The sequence below is a fragment of the Panulirus ornatus genome, chromosome 30 (assembly GCF_036320965.1).
Source record: "Panulirus ornatus isolate Po-2019 chromosome 30, ASM3632096v1, whole genome shotgun sequence".
NCBI classification, from domain to species: Eukaryota; Metazoa; Arthropoda; class Malacostraca; order Decapoda; family Palinuridae; genus Panulirus; species Panulirus ornatus.
Window position 1 is genome coordinate 19,485,468 of NC_092253.1, and position 15,871 is coordinate 19,501,338.

The 15,871-nt window shown below is 38.4% G+C and overlaps 1 protein-coding gene across 1 annotated transcript in view; it reads right to left on the reverse strand.

Annotated features, from left to right (window-relative positions):
• Phlpp (PH domain leucine-rich repeat protein phosphatase) overlaps nt 1–15,871 on the reverse strand; it is a 71,359-nt gene that overhangs the window by 20,530 nt on the left and 34,958 nt on the right. Inside the window, exons 7-12 of the mRNA XM_071680048.1 lie at nt 14,294–14,680; nt 11,902–12,144; nt 9,529–9,691; nt 6,319–6,449; nt 3,829–4,014; nt 541–738 (exon numbers count right to left, since the gene is read on the reverse strand). Coding sequence (XP_071536149.1) covers nt 541–738; nt 3,829–4,014; nt 6,319–6,449; nt 9,529–9,691; nt 11,902–12,144; nt 14,294–14,680 — 1,308 coding nt within the window. The remainder of the gene's footprint in view (nt 1–540; nt 739–3,828; nt 4,015–6,318; nt 6,450–9,528; nt 9,692–11,901; nt 12,145–14,293; nt 14,681–15,871) is intronic.

Sequence of the window (15,871 nt, forward strand, 5' to 3'; positions counted from 1 at the left end):
AGGGTAAGAAAATATGTATACGAATGCAATTATGATCTGGATAGACCAAAAGCTTAAGTTCCATGATAGTGTTATGCTCTGGAAGACTGAATACTGAAATATGTATAAAACACAAAGATGCTAAACTGGACAGAACAACATAGTACTCATAAGAGCTGGAACAAAATAAAAAGCAAAATAGCTACACGTCAAACTGGGTCACTAAACATATACATGTTCATTATGTAGTTACATGTATTGTATAGGAAAGGTGACACATGAGACATACTGCTTTAGCTTAAAGCAAGAAACTGTGTTCTATAAATGAAGACTAAAATTTGCTCAGAATGTTTTGTTACCAATACATTTATGACTTGAATCAGAAAAGAAATACACCCAAAGAACTATGGAGATACCAAATGAAATTCTAATAGTTAATGGAAATTCTTTAATGGGAACAAATGTTTGGCTAAGTGATCTTTACTGAATGTCACTTCAGAAGATAAACGGAATAGTCTGTTTCAGAAAAATGAGGAAATATAAAGAGAAAGCAATGATCACCTGAGGATTGCTAGAAGGGCATATTTCAGAGCATATGTTCGAGTGTGGGAACATGAACATTCCTCCAGTAGAAGTGTTGGTAGCGCAGCTAATAAACTACCAATACTGCCCACCTCCTGCCCACCATCAGCCAAAGCAGCTATACCTGTACTCCCCAGGCCACTCACATCTGGCACTCGCAGCTGCCCAATTGTCAGCCTGAAAATCAGGAAGAGAAAAAATACAAAAATGATTCATATTAAAGTAATCACTTTTCCTACTCATGCCTCTCTTCACTGGCCATATTCAAACTGCATTCCATTTATTGATCTTCCAAATGCTCAGATTCCAAACCATCCCTGGCCCAGGTTACTCTTTGTTTCTCTCTACCTCACCTACAGGTGGGCCAATAGTATTCAGTCCAAAAATACACATTTTCTCTCTGTCACAAAGCACTTGAAACATGCTACACATACAATTCTTTATTCAGTATCTTAAACTTCTCTTAATATCAATCAATACAGTGTCAGACAATTATGTTTCTTTGGTGTTGACTTAGAACAGTGCCACTGGTCAAGGAGAGCAGAATGGTTCTGGGGAACCCCCATGTCCATCATCAAACAACTAAAACCCACCCTACCTTTAATGACTGTTACTCGACCTTGTTCTTTTTCTATCCACTAATGCAATATTTGAAGTCAAATCCAACTTCCCACTACTGAACACAATTTATCCTTTCCACATTTTATGTTCCTCTCTCTCAAATCTAACTGTCCAGGGCTGTTTCCTTGCTTCACTAACAAATTGCTTTTATAATCTTTATCATAATTTTGCCTTCAAGGGCAAAAAAGTGAAGTACAATACTCAGAATATCCCATTATCTTTGCTTTACCATCTCTGAAAAGTATGTCAAACTGCTCCAATGCCCTTTGATTGTGAAATCATTATTTTCACTGAACAGCTTTTTCAATTCTTTGAAATTCTTTGGAATGTTAATTATCAACATAAGTTCTTTGTTGTATGCAGTTGTATGCAGCTTTGCTGGATCTGCAGAAAGCATATGACAAGAGGCACGTGGAATGCTTTAGAGAAATGAAGGGGTGTATGAGAGTTATGATATGACAGGGAATGCAAAGGAAATGAATTGTGGAGTGGTAGAATGGGTGAAACATAACAGTACTTTGAGGTGCTTTGAGCAAGTGGAATGAATGCTGGACTGGGAGTTTCAAAGGAAAGTGTATGATTGTGCAAATGAAGGTGATGTTTGAGAGGAAGACATGGGGAAAATAGAGTAGAATACTAGAGGGAAAGAAATAGTGAAAGAATAGTGTATGTGAGGGAGGCATGTAACAGCATGGATAAATGCAGACATTTTTACCTTAGCCACCCCCTTCATGGGAATTCCCTGAAGGAATGAGCATTAGAGATAAAGATACATATATAGATGTGCATTTTGTAGGATAACTTTTCCTATTATAATAGGTACTGGACCACCCATGAGTTCTTGATATTCTAAAATTTCTTTCACTAAGGTCATTTACCTTCTCCTTTGAGTTTTCTTTCCTTCATTATTGTCATGTAACCCTTTGTAAGGATCTTGCTGATCTGTCTCGGTAAGTTTCATCTCTGCTACTCAAACAATATCCAGTTTATTTCCTCAAAATGGTCTTTAAACTCTAGCTCTTTCTTGTTTATTTTGAAAACCAATCTAACAGCTTTCGCAAATATTATTTTCAGTTCTAACACCAAAGAAGTACCTGTCCTCCTTCCTCAGATAGTGGTGGGTTTAACCTGCTCTCTAGAAGCTTCTGACTGTATATATGATTTTATTCTGATGGCACTCCACTGAATTCTTCATTGTGTGCAAGGTTCCAAGCCTGCAATATATCCCATACTGAAAGAAATCTTTACTGGTCATGCCATTATAACTTGACTATATCTACTCATCAGCCTGTTTTGATGTGAGAGGTTGCTGGTACACTATGTATGAAAATAGATAATTTAAAAAAAAAGTGGCAGATTCTTTGATAATGTACATTAAGTGTGTATCATGTCAATTTACTCAAGATAACTACACTAACTTAACATGTTCATATTGTCTTCCTCAAGAGGAAATTTTCAATATTAGTTCTATCATCATGTCCCTGATCATGACTGTTACAGTGAAGCAGATCTTAACATAATTTGCGATCACCTGAAGATTCACCACTTCAACCTAATGTTTTTCTAAGTTAAGTTAGCTTAGGTTGGGTTGGGCTGGCTTGGCTTGGCTTGGGTTAGGTTATGTTAGATTAAATTTGGTTAGAAACGAATCTAACAATCTAATTCAACTAACCAAACCTACCCAAGCACTAGAAAAGTTGGGGGATGTAATCTTCAGTTTAATAATCATGTTATGTATCACCTTGGACGATTGTAACGTATGGTGTGAGAATAATGTCAAGTGCTATAAACTTTGACACAGGTATTGGTGGATAATTTCTCTATTGTAAAGACTGAAGTAATAACTATATCTAGAAAGACCAAAGATGAAAGCAATAGTTCAAAAGAAGTTTGGCTGCAAGGTTATCTGAATATTTGGCTTTTAGTCTATTGAACTTTTGAACTTTTCTGTTCCTATCACTTATTACTTCCTATTATAATTTTTTCTTTATCTTTCTCTGTTTCCCTACTGGTATTCTGTTTTTCTGACTTTCATACAGCTAAGTTATCCATTGCCATGGCAACCCCCTTGAGAGAGTTCCAGCTGGAAACAGGTATCAGAGATATAGATAGATAAACAGGAATTATCTTTTCCTACATTTCAAGTCCTATGTTATTTTTCCTTACTTTTCTACTGCTACATTATCTTTCCCCACTTTTATTCTGCTGAATTATCTTAACCTTTCTTTTCTACTACTACATTTATCTTTTACTACTTTCCTACTATTGTTATCATTCCCTATTTCACTGCTACTGCTTTCCACATGTACATGTACTTATCAAGAAAACTTATTTATTTCATACATTTTTACTAGGTGCAAAAGAACTATTTGAAAAATGCTTTCTTCGCATTGTATTAATACATTTGCTAGGTGCAAAAGAACCATTTGAAAAATGCTTTCTTCGCACTGTAAGTCAATATGTAGAATTCTTCAGAAAATGTTTCATGTAATGTTGATAAGCCTTCAGTATTAGAAGTGTAAGAACTAGTGACTGAAGTTCCTTTGAAAAATATGTGTGCACCATCCTGCTCTGACTTTGGAGACTGCCCTACTTAGTAAAGAAAATAAACAGTCAAGTGAAGAGACAACTTTGTAAGATTCTTACTTCGAATCCCGCCCAATGGCTTCAGCAAACCCCAGTGACCAAGGCACGATGGAAGGAGTGTTGGTGGTACAGCTTCTGCCTCTCTGGCTTTGTTGGCTTCTTGCCGAGTTTGCTTGTGGCCTTGTCAAGGGTAAAGAGCGACCAGACCTACTAGTTACATCCACAACACTCACTTGTCTCCTTGATCTGTAATTACAACCATTTAGAGTGTCCTATATAATGGAATATATTCAATAAACTCATGCGTGATGTAGGTAATAAGCATTCACTTTCAATCTGCAATTTAATGTATATCCCCCATGGAAAGCAGTTCAGTCAACTGCCCTTGACCTAATAATTTTCTTCCATATCTCAATCCTCCCTTATTTCCACATCCACTCTCTAAAAACCAAATTTTGAAAGCTTTCAACTGACTAGCCATTATCCTACTTAAAAAAGTACATTTAACTAGGTTGTAATATGTCATTGGAGATGTACCACATCTATTCATACTTACCACCCATTCTTTTTACAACCAAAAAAAAAGCAAAAGCAATCCATTCAAAACTGCCAAAACTCAACTCCCATGTTCAGATGGAAGTATTAGTAAAACATTCCAATTCTGATAAACTTTCACAATAACCTCTTCTAACTTAATCTCTTTCCTCAGTGGAACATTATCTTAAGTATTACCTCTATCTTTAATATAACCTCTACCATCAGTATGATCACCACATTTAGTATAATCTCAAACTTAAATATAACCTCTATCTTCAATTTAAACTCCAACTTTAGTATAACCTTTATCATTAGTATAAACTCTACCTTCAATGAAAATACTTTCAAGAAAATGCTGTCTTCAGTATTTTCTTTACCTCCAGTATATTCTCTATCTTCCATGTAATTTCTATCACTAGTATAACCTCTATCTCAAGTACATCCTTTACTATCATTGTAACCTCTATCATCAGTACAACTTCTATCTTCAAAATATCCTCTAGTTTATATGTATATGTGTGTGTGTGTGTGTGTGTGTATGTATATGTATGCAAGTTGACATGTAATTGTATGTATATGTGCATGTATGGGCATTTATGTGTGTGTATATATAATGCCAATTAAATGACAACCCCTTCCCCCACATGCGCGCGAGGTAGCACTAGGAAAAAACAACAATGGCCACATTCGTTCACACTCAGTCTCTAGCTGTCATGTGTAATGCACCAAAATCACAGCTCCCTTTCCACATCTAGGCCCCACAAAACTTTCCATGGTTTACCCGAGATGCTTCACATGCCCTGGTTCAATCCACTGACAGCATGTTGGCCCCAGTATACCACATCATTCCAATTCACTCTATTCCTTATACATCCTTTTACCCTCCTGTATGTTCAGGCCCTGATCACACAAAATCTTTTTCACTCCATCCTTCCACCTCCAATCTGGTCTCCTACTTCTCCTCGTTCCCTCCACCTCTGACACATATATCCTCTTTGTCAATCTTTCCTCACTCATTCTCTCCATGTGACCAAACCATCTCAATACACCCTCTTCTGCTCTCTCAACCACATTCTTTTTATTACCACACATCTCTCTTATCCTTTCATTACTTACTCGATCAAACCACCTTACACCACATATTGTCCTCAAACATTTAATTTCCAACACATCCACCTTCCTCCGCACAATCCTATATATAGCCCACACCTTGCAACCATATAACACTGTTGGAACCCCTATTCCTTCTAACATACCCATTCTGTGCTCTCCGAGATAACGTTCTCACTTTCCATACATTCTTCAACGCTCCCAGAACCTTTGCCCCCTCCCCCACCCTGTGACTCATTTCCACATTCATGGTTCCATCTGCTGCTAAATCCACTCCCAGATATCTAAAACACTTCACTTCCTCCAGTTTTTCTCCATTCAAACCTACCTCCCAATTGACTTGTCCCTCAACCCCACTGTACCTAATAACCTTATTCTTATTCACATTTACTCTCAGCTTTCTTCTTTCACACACTTTACCAAACTCAGTCACCAGCTTCTGCGGTTTCTCACCTGAATCAGCCACCAGCACTGCATTATCAGTGAACAACAACTGACTCACTTCCCAAGCCCTCTCATCCACAACAGACTGCATACTTGCCCCTCTCTCCAAAACTCTTGCATTCACCTCCCTAACAACCCCATCTATGAATAAATTAAACAACCATGGAGACATCATGCACCCCTGCTGCATACCGGAACCAATCACTTTCCTCTCTTTCCATTTGTACACATGCCTTACATCCTTGATAAAAACTTTTCACTGCTTCTAGCAACTTACCTCCCAAACCATATACTCTTAATACCTTCCACAGAGCATCTCTATCAACTCTATCATATGCCTTCTCAAGATCCATAAATGCTACATACAAATCCATCTGTTTTTCTAAGTTTCTACTGATAAGTCACTGGATGCTAATGTTCTGAACCTGAAGTTTAACACTGATAACAGAATCTACTGACTTGCATTTGGTGAACTGATGGTGGTCCAGGGAAAGAGCAGTGTTGCCTGAGATGTCAAGAGCTACCAACCCTGGGGACACCAACTCTTCCAGCTCAACTCGACCGAGCTGACAGTGGGATGCGTCCACCACCTGAAAAAGAAGACACTATGTTACACTGCAAATATTCAGGCTGTAAACTCAAACACAGTTATACAGATAGGAAACTATAAATGCTCCAATTACATGAAAAGGAATAAAGTAAACAGTGAAAACTACTGAAGTAGCAGAGGGTGTTATATAATCTGTAACCAGTTGCTTCCACTGGTAATCTAAAGATAATGATAAATTTGATGATTATGCATGACATTGCTTCCACTGGTTACCTAAACAATGATGAATTTGATGATTATGCATGACAGTCATATAATTCAATTGAACAGTGATAAAACTTTTTATTAAAGTTTTTTAGACAGAGGCAGACATGTGAAACCCACTCACTACGTACCTTGAAAATGTGCTTCAACAGGAATGAAGTTGCAAGACACAAATACACAGAAGTTGTATGATAGCTGAGAATGTTTAAGAGATAGGGCCTTAGAAGTGTAAAACTCCCTCCTCGCACAGAACAAATAGTTAATTACATATAATATCCTACCCACATAGGATACAATTATCTTTTTTTTTTTTTTTTTTGCTTTGTCGCTGTCTCCCGCGTTTGCGAGGTAGCGCAAGGAAACAGACGAAAGAAATGGCCCAACCCACCCCCATACACATGCCTTGATTCAATCCACTGACAGCACGTCAACCCCGGTATACCACATCGCTCCAATTCACTCTATTCTTTGCCCTCCTTTCACCCTCCTGCATGTTCAGGCCCCGATCACACAAAATCCTTTTCACTCCATCTTTCCACCTCCAATTTGGTCTCCCTCTTCTCCTTGCTCCCTCCACCTCCGACACATATATCCTCTTGGTCAATCTTTCCTCACTCATTCTCTCCATGTGACCAAGCCATTTCAAAACACCCTCTTCTGCTCTCTCAACCACGCTCTTCTTATTTCCACACATCTCTCTTACCCTTACGTTACTTACTCGATCAAACCACCTCACACCACACATTGTCCTCAAACATCTCATTTCCAGCACATCCATCCTCCTGCGCACAACTCTATCCATAGTCCATGCCTCGCAACCATACAACATTGTTGGAACCACTATTCCTTCAAACATACCCATTTTTGCTTTCCGAGATAATGTTCTCGACTTCCACACATTCTTCAAGGCTCCCAGAATTTTCGCCCCCTCCCCCACCCTATGATCCACTTCCGCTTCCATGGTTCCATCCGCTGCCAGATCCACTCCCAGATATCTAAAACACTTCACTTCCTCCAGTTTTTCTCCATTCAAACTCACCTCCCAATTGAATTGACCCTCAACCCTACTGTACCTAATAACCTTGCTCTTATTCACATTTACTCTTAACTTTCTTCTTTCACACACTTTACCGAACTCAGTCACCAGTTTCTGCAGTTTCTCACATAAATCAGCCACCAGCGCTGTATCATCAGCAAACAACAACTGACTCACTTTCCAAGCTCTCTCATCCCCAACAGACTTCATACTTGCCCCTCTTTCCAAAACTCTTGCATTCACCTCCCTAACAACCCCATCCATAAACAAATTAAACAACCATGGAGACATCACACACCCCTGCCGCAAACCTACATTCACTGAGAACCAATCACTTTCCTCTCTTCCTACACGTACACATGCCTTACATGTGTTGTGTTGTGTTGAAGAGATTGTTGAGGTTGACAAATGCAAGATGCTGTAAAGATCTTGTGAATCACATCTAGAGGCACACTGTGCTTCTGAGTGCACTGAGCCAACATGAAAAAAATGGTTCTAATGAGAACAAATCTTGCCAAAATATTTCTCTTGTCAAGAGATCACCATCAGAGTTATCTGGCTGATTCTTGTCAGCCTGATGGAAAATGGCAACTTATCAGATGACTTTGCTCTCATCAGCCAGACCAGCTAGGGTTGTGTAATGACTCAAGCTTTGTTGTTCATCTTTATCATGCTCATTTTTGTGTTAAAACACTTCAAAAAAGAACATACCAATTTCAGAACATAGTCAATTCTACAATTCACAGTATTTTTCAAACATCTAGCTCATTGACAATCGCTTCTCTCATGCTTCATTACACATCAACCTCACATTAAATTTGGAAAAAGAAACAGACAGAGGTTATTTATCCACCAGTCAGCCACCCACATCAAGATGCAATCATCACAAATTATCATACATCCCTAATCTCAGTCTAGTAGCTCTTCTCCTTTGGGAGTTTGTTCATCAACAACATGTTTGGCTAAGGCAAATCTAGTCTTTGGTAGGTTTATGCAAAGAATTTGGAAAGAAAATGGAGTTTGCCATTTAAAGACTGATAGAAATTCATCCACTTGCTCTCTGATTATCTTTTCCAGTATCTTACAGGCCATATTTGTCAAGGACACTGGTCTGTAGTTCAGTGCTTCTTCCCTGTCTCCTTTCATATAGATAGATATGATGTTTGCCACTGTTCCACTCCCTTTGCACTCTGCCTTTCTCCATCAACATCTTGAACAGTATTTATCGGCACATACCTTTAACACATACGATGAATATGATCAAGAACGTAAGCCTTGTACAGGTGAAGATCCTTACTATTCTGATGATGTCTTTTCTAGGTACCTCAATGTTTGCTAAAGCCCCCATCCCATCCTATAACAGGGCCATCAGTCAATGAACAGACAGATACAATCACTTATCAAAGCATACTGAAATCTTACCAAGGGTACATCTGATGAGGAAGATATATCTTACCAAGAGAAATACTGCTCTATTCCATTTTCATGTCTTCAGGGGATATACAACCAGTGCTGAAGAGTAATTTTGATAATATATACTCAGGTATATCTGCTGGATAATGTTTATGTTTCTGTAATGTATAATTAATGAAAGCTGCTTTTTTTTTTTTTTAGCATACTAGAGAAAGAATAAACAGGAAAGAGATTTACTACTAGGCAATATGCAAGATGCAAGTGAAAGAACAGGAAGAGATAAAACTTATGGAGAGTCAGGACAGGAGAATGAAAACACCAGAATGAAAGCAAACAAAACAGTACAGGAATGAAGGAAGTACATAACTAATGACATGGATGATGGAGGGTAAAAATGTAGGATCACCTTGAGTGCAGAGAGGTGTGCTAGGCGAGGGAGACTCTTGAGTGGGTTAGAATGGACCTTGAGGACCCTGAGGCGCCGTAGTCGAGATACACCAGCAGGCACTCCTGTCAACTGGTTTCCTGACAACACCAGCTCTTCTAGCAGCTCCCATGACCAAACAAGTCTGTAAATACAGCAGGTTACAATAGCTATGTCTCCTGGAGATAAAGACTTCAGTTACTTGATCTTCCCTTAATGTGCAAGGGGTTGCATTTAAAGAATAAAATTCTTCGTATTAGTCTGTGCAATGAATGCAAAATGGATTCATCATGAATTCAGGTAAAGCAAATGGACAACATCTATACTTCTAATCTGATTAAAAATCAATCATTTTTGTTTATCTCTGTATAATATACCTTTTCAAGGGTAATCTATGCAGGATATTCAGTCACTAGGGCCATTGCCCATCATAAACTCATTCTGCACACAAACATATATTTCCCATTCTATTTCTCATCCCTACAAATCCAGAAATAAGAATTCAATCTTTCTGGAAATAAAAATTCAATCTTAGGCAAAGGAAATAATAGCTTGCAGGCAGACAAAGGCTCAATAAGAGCTCAATTAAGTAAACAAAAACCAAGTCTCTGCTAGAATGTGTGTGTAACATCTACAATATGACAAACATCCATGAATGATATGATGATGTCATTATCAACATACAAAAGAAGACAAATTAAATGGCAAAAATCTTCAGCCTTCTTGATAAAAACACATCAACGTAACTTGGTTCTACATTATGATATGAAATGAGTTAAAAAATCCTGTACCCCCTTGACTCCAACTCAGATGATAGAGCATGTGCTGCAGCCAGCAGGTTCACTCAAAGGTTGCACTCAGAATTCTCTCACCCTGACTCTATACAGAATATCATACTACCATAAGTAGGATATATGAGCTGTTTAATACCCCTGTAAATCACCAAGACTTATTTTATTGAAATGGGAAGCTACTAACCACTTCCCTTACTTAACTATGTACTCATGAGCTCTCCAAGCTGTAACCCTGATATTCAAACTAATGCTTGATAAACACTTCCACAACAATTGGGCAGACAGTGAAGGTCAGTTAGTGGGGATCTATATGACACTAACTGAAGACAGTCTTCATGAGCATAAAGTGTTGTGTTGACTGCTCAACAAGTATTAAAAATTGCTGTGCAGTCATGGGTATTGGTCAAATCCTTGTATATACAGGAGAGAATGAATTGCATAGTTATTCAATATAAAATGTGTGCAGCATTTACAATAAGAATTCCATCTTATACGCCCAGAAAAGCCTAGCAAGAAGACCTTGAAACACTCACTTCAGGCTTGATACCCCTGAAAATCCAAAGGCAAATACTGAAGCGGTGAAACTGTGAAGTGGTAATATACTGAGAAATGACCAACATACAGTTTTGAGTTATATGATGCAGTAATATATGTATGAAGTAACTGGGAGAACTGAGGGCCTGAGAGATCATTCATAAGAACTGAGGCCCCGAGAATTGTTTTCAGAGAACTGAGAGAACTGTAGCATCGAGAGATCATTTATAAGAACACAGAACATTACAGATTATAATTATGGATGAGAACTGGGACACAAGGAGATTATTAAACAGAACTGGGGATTTGAAACATCATTCATGAGAACTAGGGCACTCTTAGATTACTAATGAGAACTGGGGCACTGAGAGATCATTCTTGAGAACTGGGGACCTGAGAGATTATCAGAGAGGACTGGGACACAGAGATTATTCATAAGAGCTGCAGAACCTGAGAGATTATTAATAAGAACTGGGGTACAGAGAGATTTTTCATGAGAAGTGGGGACCTGAAAGATTATCAATGAGAACTGGGACACAGAGATTATTCATGAGAACCGGGGACCTAAGACATTATTAATGAAAATTGGGGTATCGAGAGATTATAATCATCATTGATAACTGGAGACCTCAAAGATGATCAATGACAATTAGGGACCTTAGAAACTGTTTACAAGATCTGGGGATCAGAGAGATTATTCATGAAAACTGGGGCAAAGAGAGATGGTACTGACAGACTATTATCGAGAACTAAGGTACCGAAAGATTATCAATGGGAACTGGGGCACTAAGGGCTTATTAATGAGAACTGGGACATTGAGACATTTGTAATGAGAACTGGGGTGCTGAGAGACTGTTAATGAGAACTGAAGCACTAAGAGATAATTCAGGAGGACTTGGTCACCGAGAGATTATTATTGAGAACTGAGGTATGGAAAGATTTCTGATAAGAACCGGGGTAATGTCATATTCTTAATGAGAACTGGAGTACTAAGAGATTATCATTGTATCAAATTCAGCATGGTCACCTATCCTGGAGATTGTTGATCCTGTTGTAAGGTGCATGGAGTATACGAAGCGCCCGGCAATGATGTAGGGTGGTCAGGTCCTTGAGTCTGTTGGCTGCAGCATACAGCTCCTGGAGGGACAGTGTCACCCTGAGGCTTCCAGCATCCTCTCCCTGGGGATGAGGTCCGCCTCGGCCTCCTCGACCCTCTGTCACACCAGGCAACACACCCAACTGGTTGGAGCTGACATTCAACACCCTCAGTCTGACATGAAAAACAAAGGCAAGGAATCAACTACATCAAGATTTCCATCATCTATTGCCTTGGCAACCTATTATGGGGTGTTCATGTCTAGGGCTATGACCCTCACTGATAGATTTAAAAAACTTTTACATCACAGGTATATTTTACCTTAACTGTGCCTGAATAAATATATTCTCAGAAATCAATAGTAATTTTGCTGAAACATGATGTATTTCAAAACTACTTAACCTGCCATTGTTCAAGAGATGTTACTTGTTTTTTTAATAGTCTTTGGTTAAAGTACTTTTATATTACAATAACATTCTATTTATACTGTAATTGATATAATACATTCATGGAAATGTAATATTTTTGCTGAAATGATGTATGTATTATGGTGGAAAGTGGCATAAAATCATGATGAAAACAAATGACCTTAGCTTCTTTCATTGTTTAATATATATGTTATCTTAATCACTTTTCCAATGACTTTTAGTTAAAAGAAAAATAGAATTACAGTAGTTTTTCCATTCTAATTGATTTGAATAAATAATTGAATGGAAATATACAATATTTTTGCTGAAACTACCAATGTTTCATGTAAAGTGCCATAATGATAAATGATACACAATTTGCCTGAGATTCAGATTCAGCGAATCTCAGTTTATAGGACGTACAGTATTTTTATTGAGGATTTTAAGAAATAAGTTTTATATGCCATAAAATATGGTGCTTTATTACCCTAATTCATTGTTCCATTACCCTCAAAAACTTGGGTCAACCTATACATGAGGCATATCATAAATTATTGATTTCTTGGCCAAAAATCTATGGTCGACCTATGCACAAGGTAGACTTATAAATAAATACATATGGTACATTCTTCATTTATAGTAGCCTATATCCTGTTCACTCAGATCTGATAGCTGGGTGAGCACAAAGCTTAGCTGGTAATGTCATATTTCTGGGAAATATGAAGCAAGACAATACAAACATAAACACAATTTCAACGTATGGTAATATCAAAAGCTGCTTGGGAAGGGCCGATGCAAAATCAAAAGCTCCATGACAAGGGCTCTGCTGTACCAGCTAGACGGTACTTGTTTTTCAATAGTTTTCAGTTAATCATCCTAACAGAGGTAGTATTTTACTTTTACATGCTCATCTCCTACACAGACTACTTCTTTTGTACCTTCAACTATTCCACCACATGCCTTCCTGAATAATTTCCCCTCTCTACATAATCTAATATCTCATGCAATTTAAACCATTAATTCAGTTTACATACTATCATTTCATTTCAGGCAGCCTCCTGCTATAAACAGCATACACACAGTCTTGAGTTTTGTCATAACTACCGAGCCTGCATTATCTTGTCCTAGCTCAGCATTATAGATTTTTTCTGCTAAACTTCCTTTTAATTTCTCTCCATTCTCTTGTCTGTATATTTTGGTCAAATAATTCATTTCAGATTTAATAAACACATACAAATAACTGTTAGATAAGTCTCGAGGATACCTAAGCAGCCTCCCTACCCAAAAAGTGTCTAGACAGGTAAATAGAGTGGCCAAAGTGGGCTGCGTTCTGCCTCAGGCAATACAACACTTATGGCGATGTGTACACAAGGGATCAAATGTTGTATGTGCAAGACATGATATGTCATGCAGCTTGCAGTTGTACAAACCTAATAAAACACCATATAAGAAAACATTTCACTATTTGATTCAAGTCGATCTGTTCAACAACCTCAGCAAGTGCAAAATGACATTTTCTAACCATGTATGAGTATGAAACCATGATGGCTCTCACAGAACCTCTAGAGACTTGTCATATCTGCCTAACAGCTACTGGTAAGTACATGGACACAAATGGATCCATTGCCAGACATGATCCCACAGTTCTATGTCTTCTACTACAATGTTTGAAATATAATCCAAAGCTTTTCAGAGCAGCCAGTCCCATGGTGTGTGTGGTAATTTTTAAAACTTTTTTGCATCCCATGGTGTGTGTGGTAACTTTTACAACTTTTTTGCAACCTCTCTTTCTTATATAACCACATCTACCAAACAAGGCATCAAAGCACCTGACAATCAAGTTCATAACTAGAAAATTCATTTCCTGTGGTTTTCCAATTTCATTTAGCCCATAAATCCAAGAGTATATGTCTTACCTGTTGAGCCATGAGAACAAATTAGGTGGTAAAGATGTCAGTTTGTTGTGGTGGAGCAACAGGACTTCCAGTGAACACAGTCGTAGCTCCTCATGTACGCTGTAGGAGGGGCTGGAGTTATGGCCATGGTGGCTGGATCTATGAGGGCCTCTGTCGGCACCATGTGAGGTACAAACACAGGTGAAGTCCTTTTGGTGGTCAGGTGTGGGCCGGTTTGGTACAGGGAAAGCAGCAAGGCGATTGTGGTGTGCAGAAAGAGTATGGAGACGGCGCAAGTGGCCAGAGGTGAGGAAAGCAGGGAGGGAGGTCACCTGATTGTGACTGACATCCACAAGTATCACTTCAGTGCTGGAAACCAACCAGGGAGGCACGGCACTCAACTCATTTCTGGGGAACAAAACAATGAAGGTGTCAAGTGGGAGTTATTTCAGAAAAGACTATGTTTCACTAAAGTCACAGGAATGTCGAGGTTCTCATGATGAAATCCTAGATGTACGGCAAAATGTTCTTTCTAAATATTTTAAGAACATACCATAGCTTCAGTGGTCTTCATAAGCAGTCAACAAAGATTTTAGAAATTATGATATGATCATTCCTAGAGTATGAACTCTCTCAGTGCTTCAGAATTAGCTAACTATCCCAATGAAAACGTTCTGGATAATTCTGAAGGCATTAGGTACTTTTATTCCACAGGAAACTTCTGAACTTTTTGAGATTAACAATGGAATGAAGAATTTACAGTGTTCCCTGAACCTACTCTGGTTTCATCAATTCTCTGTCTGCTGTGTACAAGATTACAATTTGAGATGACTTGCTGTCCAATTTTCGTTTTCACAGTAATGATAATATCACTAATAATGAGAGTTGGGATAAGAGTATCAGTACTCTTTATGGAGAATAAAAAGATGTTTTGGAAGGCGGTAAATAATGAGTGAAATGGGAAAATCGGTGAAGGGGTCAAGGGGAGAAGTGCTAACAGATGATAGAGTGAGGGGAAGATGAAGTGAGTATTTTGAAAGGTTGTTGAATGTGTGATGACAGAGTAGCAGATATCATGTCTTGGTTAGGATTGTGTGCAAAGTGAGAGTGAAGGAGAGTGGTTTGGTGAAGAGAGAAGTGGTGAAAGCCTTGTAAAAGATGAAATCTAGCAAGGTGGAAGGCGTGGATAGTATTATAGTTGAATTTATTAAGAAAAGGGGTGACTGGGTTGTTGACTGGTTGGTAAGGATGTTCAATGTATGTATGGATTATGGTGAAGTGCCTGAGGATTGGCAGAATGCATGCAGAGTGCCACTATACAAAGGCAAAGGGGATAAAGGTGAGTGTTCAAACTACAATGGCATAAGTTTGTTGAGTATACCTGTAAAATTGTATGGAAGAGTGCTGACTAAGAGGATGAAGGCATGCTCAGAGCATCAGATTGGGAAGGAGTAGTGTGGTTTCAGAAGTGGTAAAGGATGTGTGGATCAGGCATCTACTTTGAAGAATGTATGTAAGAAACACTTAGAAAAACAGATGGATTTATATGTAGCATTTATGAATCTGGAGAAGGCATATGATAGAGTTATCAGAGATGCT